Below are 9,938 nucleotides of genomic sequence, written 5' to 3' on the forward strand. Positions count from 1 at the left end.
TGCAGCAGAATACTTTTCTTCCCTTTCAAGAAATAAATCCTTCTTAAAACTGAAGTAATTGAGGGGAAAAAAAATCCCAAAAAATCAACAGACTCCACGCGACATTTTTTTCTAGTGTTCGTGCTTTAAAAAAAAAAATGTTGGCTTTAAATTCCGTAAGAACCTCAAATATTTCAGGCTTGATCCAGCAGCCACTGAGGCAGCAGGAGCACTACCGTTGTCGTCAAGAGGCACTGGAACAGGCCCTCAGAGCAACAGCCCTTCAGCAGCATGGCTGTGTTCATATTTAAAGTAGACAGTTTATGGCAGTATTTATTAAGACAAACTAAAAAAGAAAAAAAAAAGAAAAAAACACCAAAAAAACAAACCAAAAGCAAAAACCCCACACTGATCTAAGAAAGGCTCCCAAATAGCCAGAAGAATACTCCATTAGGGAAAGGTTAACTTTTGGCTGAATCCAGCACTGTTCTCAACAACCAAAACAGTCGACACTGGTTTCCTAGGTGGCTCTGCTCCTAATTCCCAACCAGCCTGGCCAAACACCTGCTGGAAGCAGTAGCCTTACATGTTCTTGACAACATTTATGGCACATCATGCTACCTTTCAGAAACGGGAAAGATGACCCTTAATAGTTGTATATGATTCTGCAACATACTTAAGGCATCCTTATATGCACAGTACTGTTAAAACCCACTCCAATGGAACTGCTTACCCCTATTTGAACATAAACCTTCTTTAAAAAAATGCCTTAACCTACAGGAAGATGTAAGCAATCATCATTGTTTTAAAAATAATGAAGAAGAAAAAAAAAAGGAAAATCAAGTTCACCATACCACTAAAACACTTTTGGCCAAATGTCTGGAAACTATAAAGAGATTCTTTTATTGCAAAAATGAATTGTGAAGGAATTTCTTCCCATAACAGAGAGGTCCTCCAGAGCTATGAAGCACATCCAAAGGCTAAAGCCTGGCCTAGCCCACTAGATGCCCCGTATGTGGCAGGAGGCTGACAGGACTTGCACAGCACAAGGCACAGTGATCTGGGAAACAAAAGGTACAGACAGCCCACAGGACAAAAAACAAGCAGCAGTGGGAGGAAGGGGCAAAAACGTCAAAAGCAATTCAGGGTTCACTGATCCAAAAGGAAGCTGTTCTATTTTGTCCCAGATGAGAGGGCAAGATGTTCCCTTTTCAGCAGCCATTCATTCACCACCTCACCACCTAAAGCCTTCACCGTGTCCGTGCTGTCACCACCATCAACTGTCAGGTTCTTTTTCCCCCACCCAAATCGATATAGGGGAGCAGAAGGGTAGATGTTGCCGGACTATGCAGCTACTACATACTCAGAAGTGGTGGTAACATGAAGACAACATCAAACTTGGCAAGTGGCAGCTTTCACTGTTGGCTACATCCAAGGCATGTGTATGCATGCGTGCATCTGCGTGAAAAGGACACACACCCCTCCCAAAATAAGACCATTTGTCTTAAGATGAAAAAGACCAAGCAAGAAACTGTTTTCCTTCAGAAATCTGACCTGAACACGGCAGATTTGAGGGAAAGAGGAAAAAACCGAAAAAACTGCAGGTGGTGCCCACCTCAGCCATCTCTTATCTTCCAGGGTGCACTTAGCATCTTGCTGAAAGCAACTCCTGGAGTGCTACGGGTTTTCAGATGCTGTGTCAGATGGGCTGGAAACTGCAGCTGCTCCGAGCTGCTTTCCTCCAGGACCTGTCTCAGAAGAGAGGATGAGTGGGAGGCAGCCAGGACCTTTTTTCCCTTTTCTTTCTTTTTTCTCCTCCTTTTTAATCCTTTACATGGAAGTCAGAGCCCTTAGGGCAAAATTCACCTCTCCAGATGGGGCTAAGAGAGATGTAAATATGATCCATAATGTGCATCTGAATAAACATATCTCTGAAAGAAAATAAAATTAAAACAACTATTAAAAAGAAAAAAGTGATCATTAAGAAGTATGCTTTCAGGTTTTCACAAGTCATGCATCTCTTCTAATTTGATAAGATTAAATTATTTTTTTTCATTTTCAGGCAGTGATTTAAAAATAAATTGCTAAATTATAGTTAGCGCCAAAAATAAAAAAGCAATGAGTCCTCTTATGGCTTTGATCTCCCTTGTGAAGGGTAAAAGTAGAAGAGTATTGCCGCAATTAAAAAAAATATATGTATATATTCAACACTGACAAACGCACTATTTTGTAATTTGCTTGTGACAGTGGGTCTTTGCAGTACTTATTAAGGAACTCAAGCACGTCTGGATACCAGCAAGGTGGAGCAGAGACCCTGCTGCTTCTTTCAACTCCTCATCGATTTCGTGACACAACTCCTTGAGTGCTTTGTTGCTAGGCTCACTTTCCTCAGAGGTATCTACACAAGGTTGGGATGCATAGCCACTGTCTCCAAGAGGATCATCTTCATAGTCACCGTCTGTATCCACTTCGCTGTGAAATCCTTCGCTGCCATCGCTGCCATCGTGGCTGGACTTGGAGATGAATTCATACACCTCATCAAGGGAGGACAGGGAAGACACGCTGGACCTCAACGCACAGCGCTGGGAAGCCATGCTGCTGGCACTGTAGTTGTGATCCTCCTTTGGATCGATATTGGTGGCCGCAGAATCATTTTCCTGCAGATTTATAGAACTGGGAGGATTAAACGCACTGCCATAACTCCTCTTCTTAGGTGTCTTCAGAGGCTGAGGTTTCTCACCTATTAAAAATAAGATTTGTCAATAAGCAAATACTCCAACAAGATCACCTGCAAAATGAGCACACTATGGCTGGCTGAGTGCAAAGTGAGCTGAACATGAGCGTTTGGGAGTCGCAATGTCTTGTGCACATTTACTGTCATCCACAGAGGACAAGGGTTTTCAGCTAATCACAACTAAGAGCTGGAGAAACAGAGAAGTAGCTAAGGAAGTCTTCTTACCACCTAGCACAAGGAGGGCAGGGGAGGAACTTTGCAGAAGAAAAAACAAAATTAACTGGGGGGGGGCGGAAGGTGGTGTTGGTTCTATAAAACTCTGTAATCCTAGCAGAAAGAATCATCAAGCCACAATTCCTTCTTGACTGCTCTTGGAAAATCTGAAAACTAGACCATACTCATCTCCTGAAACTTTATAGAGAAAACATTTAGCTACTGGGTAAAAAAAGAGAGTAAAATGGCTTATGCTTACAGTCCAACATGCCTTGTTGAATGGAAGTATTTAACAGCATCATTGCAGTAGCAGCATCAATATCGGATTCTGTGAAGGAGAAGCAGCAAAACGTTAGATCTGAGGTAAGCCTGACAAAATGAGGTCCCTAGAACATATGAAGAATATCTCTCTGCATACTGGCCTATAATAAAGAGAAGGGGCGGGGAAGCGTACAAATTCAGAGCGAGCATGACTCTCATACAGTGCAATACGGCTACAGAACAGTCTCGTCTCTTAACTATCATATTCAAAAGCTGAATTCTGACATTGCATTCACCAAAGCCAAGAATCAGCGGCATTAATTAGACATTCATATGATGATGCTGTTGCTGTACTTATCAACAAGTGGCTTTTGTTTGTACCGGTTGAGAGAGAAAGATTACACATATGGCACAGCAAAGCACCTCCACAGCTTGGTAGTCTGGTGATGCGAGTAAGCAAGGCTGAGGAACGAATGTGCCCATTAACGCAGCACTAATTTGGCACACCTCTCTCCTCCAGCAGTACTTTTCACACTAACAGCAAGTCAAATGGAAGAAACCGAGAAGATGAGGGGAGAAAGGGCACTGAACTGCTCAATCTAGAAAGCATGAGGATCTAAATAATAAACAGGCACTTCAAAAGGTTTAGGTGAACTGTGTCACCTTTAGCCAGGGTGAAAAGCGCTGCTGTTAAATGCCATCCATTGCTGCACGGAGTGGATTGCTTACATCTCAAAAAGGGAACCTTGAGGATATTATGGCAGAGAGTGACATTTCTAACCAGAATCAGTTGAAAAGGAAGAGAAACAAGCATGCCTTTCCCACTCATTTTAGGACACACTAATCCTGTTTAACAAAGGAAATTCAAGGTCTTCCTTTGCTCACTTCAGCTATGAATGATGGAGAGACTGGCTATATATCCCTCCCCTCATACAGGAGAGAAATATGTAAGACTATATATATATATATGTACATAGTAGGACTACATATAGTGTATACACACACACACACACACACATATATATAGTCTCCGTCCAGCTGAACTATAACTGGGGTGGGAATTGCTGAAGTGAAGCATCAGCAATGTCATTTTGATGGCATTTCTCCCGCACCCCCTCCATCACATGCATTACTATGTTACTGAGTCTAGGAGAGGGAGTTGCTGAGTATTGGGAAGGAGACTGCAGAATTGTCAGAGTGGACATGAAGTTACTTTCTTCCACACTACCGTAATCAGAAAGTGAAATATTCCCATTTCTACACTGCTATCACAGATAGTTTGTTTTAATAGACGATGCTGGTATATAAGCATTATCTTGTTAAAATGATAAGCAATTGGAGGCATTAATGCAACACAGAATTACTACCTGCAAATAGCATTTCTGCATGTTAGTACTCCGCAAAGAAAGTGGTAATTTCTTAATAGTGCTCTGCATCACCATTAATGTGCTTTGGCTTCATTTGCAATTGCACTCCTTAATAGAGCAGTATTTCTCAAATGTATGCTCCCCCAGCAGAATGTCCAAGGAAGCACCTTATTACAAGGAATTCTTTCATTTGCACAACAGCTGCCCTGTGTGACCCTGGGCACATTAATGGCTTGCCTCTAATGCCAGGGAGATGCCGAGTATGTTCAGCAAGATGCAGAAATTAAATGAGAGCAGATACACATCATTATTTCGACACCTCCAGTGTAGCAAATTGGAATAGTTAGCATCAAGCTGGCAATCTCCAAACCTATCACAGGACACACCACCAAAACCATTAAGGAGAGGGATTTCTTGTATTCTCTAACAAGTCCTGAGGATCCCAGATCTTGCAACTCTGCAGCAGCCAAGGATGCTTCTTTGCCACCCAGGTACCACCATAAACCTCTATCTGGAGGCCTGGTAATTACCGTCCATGGACAGGGCAGCTGCTTGGTCTCTAAATAACCTTGGCTTTGCTGCCTAAACCAATGTTTCTGGTTTGTGGCTGAAAACTAAAAGCAACTGTCTCACCTCAAAGCCTACCACGCTACCAAAACCAAAGAGCTGGATGTCTGCTATGCTGCTCAAGTCCTGCTTTGTCAGTGGCCTTTTATTATCCTTCAGAAAGACCTTTAGCAATACTCCTATACAACAAATTAACACATGCTCACTTTTTCTTGGCATCAGCCCTATAAAAAATGAGCATAATTCACTTCTCAGCACTTAAAAAAACATTACTATTTTTGATGAGGATAAGCCTTCAGTGAGTTGAGCTTTATTAATGAGGTAAAAGACCTGTGCTCAGTAAACTTCTTCAAAAGAAATGCTGTGATAGCCCAGCATGCTGTCTAGCTCCCTCCTGGTACTGAGGCCCACTAAAATGTTTTTAAGAGAAGACTTCTTTCTTTTTTAATTACATATAAGAAAAATGAAGTAACCATCTTTAGTTCAACAGCTGTTGCTACTTCTATTTGCATCTGACTGTCAATGAAAAAACAGATTTCAATCTTAAATTAACTTCTTTTTAAAAAAATCTGAATCTGGCTGGCTGTTCTTCCTCATGCATAGTAAAAGCAGAAATCCCTAGGACAGAACTATGGCCAAGTCTTTGTTACTCTAAGACTCATTAAAACATGTAAAAGTAGGTAGGTCCCAGTGAGCTGAGGAAGGGGACACCAGAAAGACAGCAATGCTGCACTTCTGTAGGGATTTCCCAAAAATAAATAGAAAAAAAAACCCAAACCCCAAACAAACCAAAAAACTGTAGTCTTTCTCAGTAGCAACACCACTTCAGGTTTTATAAAAGTGAAAGAGTAGACATCCCCTGCTCAGCTTACACGCTTCTGCTGCTGCCTATTCCACCCCTAAGGCAGGTCTGGAAGTGCTGAAAAACTGCCCTAACAGCAGTGACAGCTACTGCAGGGACAACCAGAAGCGATGGGCATCTTCTGAAACATCATCTACACAACTACATTTAACCTGCTGGATGGGGAAATGTGTTGGGCTACTGAGCTCCTGCCATGCTTAGAAGAGGTCACCCATCCACAGTAATATCCTTAGCATGACTTAGTCCAATTCAATTTCTCTCCACCAAGCTTTGGTGACTAGAGTTAAAAAAACACTTATACAACATGAAAGCTTTCAGTTGTGGACATGACTTGCTTTCTCCTGCACCTACTTTATTACTAGTGCAGGAAACACAGGATATAAACTTGGTTGAGGAGCAGCACTGCAGCCTATGGTATCAAGACCTGTATTTGAAGTCTGTACATTAAATGCATCCTATTCCCCTCTCCAAAGTTTTTTGTGATTTTTAAGGTGATACCTGAAACTCAAAAGACATCATGAGGCTATTCTGTTAACTGGGTTAATATCCAGAACTTAGGTCTTCCTGCATAACACACTGGCAGTAACAGCAGCCCGTGCCCAACCTTTTGGAAAGTGAGTGAAAAATACTCCACAGCTGTGAAATACTCATCTCAAGTGCACTCATTGTTCCACATCCTCGCAAATCCTGTAATGCTCTCACCTATGTGTATCAACCAACCAACTTGAAGGGACTTCTGTGGTCACATCCCACAAGTTTTAGACATTAAAATTTGCTGCCTTTTGTTCTCAGTAACCAATAAAACCAGTATAGAGATAAGTAGCTTTCAGAGTGGTTTTCTACTGAACTACTCATTCTTTAAGTAGGTCATACTTGGGAGTGATGTGTCTGCTAACTACCTTGCTGGCAGAACAAGATGACTCCTAATACATTTTGAAATTTATCTTCTGGATGTAGATTTAAGACTCCACTGCATCAGTTTTCACCTTTCAGAGCAGGTCTGTACACAACATCAGCTGGGCTTCAGTACAACCTTGCAACTAAAACCAGGGGTGCACAGGGAAAGAAATTTAAATGTTTACCTTTGAGAGATCGGCCATGATTCTGCTGAAGGACTGAAGTTAGGTAGTGAGGGGACGCGGACCTACTGAAAAGAAATTCAATAGGTCAAAGCCAATTAGCCACATGATTTACACAAACACAGTACTACGATCATAGAAAGGTAAAAACAAAACCAATCCAAAAACACCACTGTTTGGTGGACAAGCAATTTCCATCATCCTCAGTAGATGGCCTGACACATTGGTTGATGGTTTATGTAGAGCAATAAGCCATCATCAGCATCTGGAAAACACCCCCAACCACACACATTAAGCAAAAGTCTTGTTGACAAGAAATACTAACTTGTACAGATTTTATGTACCTGCCTAAACACTGGATCTTAAACAAAGCTATGTATTTTTTAGTAAGTAAAACCTGCATGTGAACAAAACATTAGCTTAAACAAGGATGCTTAGAGCCCAGGAGCAACAGGATAGATAAAGACCAGTTGTGTTCATCTGTTCTTTGAAATGGTCATGGTAGATTAACAAAAACAAAAGCCAGTGTAGTGCAAAAAGCTGGGAAAGCAAAACAAGAAAGCCTAAAACAAACCAAGATATCTGCTGATTTTAAAGTTATCTGAAGTTGGGCTGTCTTGGTGATGCTTTTTTGCGCTGTCAGACCAGCTTTGCACCTGGCAAAGTAGCACTGACTACATTACAGAATAAAGGGCAAGTTAAAGCTTTCACATGGCTTTCTGCTCCACACCCAACCCTAATTAATCAGTTCATTATAAAGGTACTAGCAAATAGGTAGAAATAAATACAACAGAAAGAGTACACAACTTTTTAAATTGCATGAAACATAGCAAGGTGCATCTTTTCTAGTATTGTTATAAGAATTCAAAGGATGATGAGCAGAATTTTCAAGTTCAACCTGTAACAGCATCCTCATAGGATTAATGGGGCAATTTCTATCATTAAAGTGTATTTACCTTTTATATCTGTCATATTAAAGCAGCTCTAATGTCCACAATAAGGCACAGCCACAAATACTCCCAAAATCAGAAAGCTGCCAAGTACTTCATTTATTTTTTTTAATTACTGGTCTAGATCATTAATTAAAACCCAAACAATTATTTCAGCTTTTAAAACACCTTTTTACACTAAAATCTTTAAGGTGAATTTTGAACAAAGTATTTTTCACTGACTGGTGCTGCGGCTGCACATATCTTAACAACCCTGAGACCAGCTACCCTGCTAGCTGTTTCTGAGGGATGCCCATTTAATACTTTCACTGCTCTGACTTGCCATCATAGTATCCAAACTCAGCTGGTCATTGGGAACAGCTCCAAAGGTTTATATAGTGCAGGAGGAAAAAAAAATTGAAGCAAAATGGCTTGAAATGCATAATCTGAACTATGTAAGGGGCTCTTGCAGCACTGTGGCCCACCTGGCACTGGTAACCAAAGCTACTGAAGAGTAATATTGAAGCATCTCCCAGTGTGGTAAATAGTGGGAAAAAGATACAGTGCAGCTTAACACAAACATGTGCAAAACTCCACTGTATCTATCACTGGTATCTTTTTCCTCTGGAGTGCAAAGAGAACAGATCCAAAAATGAAGGGGGAAAAAAAAGAATTAAAGAAAAATCACAAGGAGAGCAATGGACCCACCCCAACATGGCTGGCTCTGCAGTCTGCAGATAAATTGTACAGATAGATGCTAAACATATTGCAGTCTTCCAGTTCCTGAAGGGGTCCTAGAGGAAAGCCGGGGAGGGAATTTTTATCCAGGGCAGGTAGCGACAGGATGAGGGGTAATGGTTTTAAACTGGAAGAGGGTAGATTTAGACTAGATATTAAGAAGAAATTCTTTACCGTGAGAGCAGTGAGACACTGCCACAGGTGGCCCAGGGAAGTTGTGGAAGTGTTCAAGGCCAGGTTGGATGGGGCTTTGAGCAACCTGGTCTGGTGGAAGGTGTCCTTCAAGAATCATACCCACATAGAGCTTTCCTACATCAAATTAATGCTTAGCATTGATTAAGACAAGCAATGCATAAGGCATCTGCAAGATGAGGACCATGGCAGTCCCCTGAGTCCAGGGATATAATATTCGTAGTACTAGAAATAGAATGCAGCTAGGGGCCTTGCACCAACTTGTTGAACAAGTTGAGCAGGAATAAAATGCACCAGTCATGCCAATCATCTATGATAATACAAATTTCAGTTTAACTAGACACAGATTACAGTTTTGGAAAGCTTCTGCTCAAAGTAACACATTAAATTTTATTTTAAAATGCTGCTGAATGATAGGTATATTCCCCACTAACACACTGTAAAATAATTATGAACACAAGTCCTCCCACAGAAAAAATTCAGACACTGGCAGTCAAATCCTACCATCACCCTATAGTTAAATTTGGGCAGTCCTTCCAGCCTCTGTCCAGCTGTACCTCTGGGATTTCTCTTTCACTCCATACACGAGGCAGCCCCTTGGGGGCCCTTTCCCAAAATTAAGCCAGTATTTGAATCTAATCCAAGAATTTTTAAACATAGAAGGGAAAAAAAGAAATCTGGTTTTCTGTGTATGACTGAAAGTCACACACATTTCTTTTATAATAAAAGGAAAATAAACTAAGGGAGAAGTCAAGTATGTTAAAATATTGATTTTATTTTGTTGCCTTTTTAAGTAAAAGCACTGTGAAATCCTCCATGTATTGAAGTCAGTGGGAACTTTGCCATGTGGCTTCATTACGACCAGGACTTCCTTGTAATTGTGATTGTTGGTAAGTGTGACTAATCCTTCATTGAAGGAAAAACATTACCAAAACCAGCAGCTTCAGATCCATGTCCTGATCTTGCAAGTACTTCAGCATTCAGATAAAAATCTCTCCTTCCCTAAACCTCATTTCA

The 9,938-nt window shown here is 41.0% G+C and overlaps 1 protein-coding gene across 2 annotated transcripts in view; it reads right to left on the bottom strand.

Moving 5' to 3' along the window:
- Positions 1-1,864: 1,864 nt before the first annotated feature.
- Positions 1,865-9,938, bottom strand: part of FOXN2 (forkhead box N2) — a 16,923-nt gene continuing 8,849 nt past the window's right edge. The window contains exons 3-5 of one of the 2 annotated variants that reach the window (XM_010191468.1): positions 7,066-7,130; positions 3,186-3,254; positions 1,865-2,719 (exon numbers count right to left, since the gene is read on the bottom strand). In XM_010191468.1, coding sequence (XP_010189770.1) covers positions 2,202-2,719; positions 3,186-3,254; positions 7,066-7,130 — 652 coding nt within the window. In that variant the 3' untranslated portion in view covers positions 1,865-2,201. The remainder of the gene's footprint in view (positions 2,720-3,185; positions 3,255-7,065; positions 7,131-9,938) is intronic. The other variant, XM_010191469.1, reaches the window with a different exon arrangement.

Source organism: Mesitornis unicolor, unplaced genomic scaffold (assembly GCF_000695765.1).
Source record: "Mesitornis unicolor isolate BGI_N332 unplaced genomic scaffold, ASM69576v1 scaffold25169, whole genome shotgun sequence".
Classification (NCBI taxonomy): Eukaryota; Metazoa; Chordata; class Aves; order Mesitornithiformes; family Mesitornithidae; genus Mesitornis; species Mesitornis unicolor.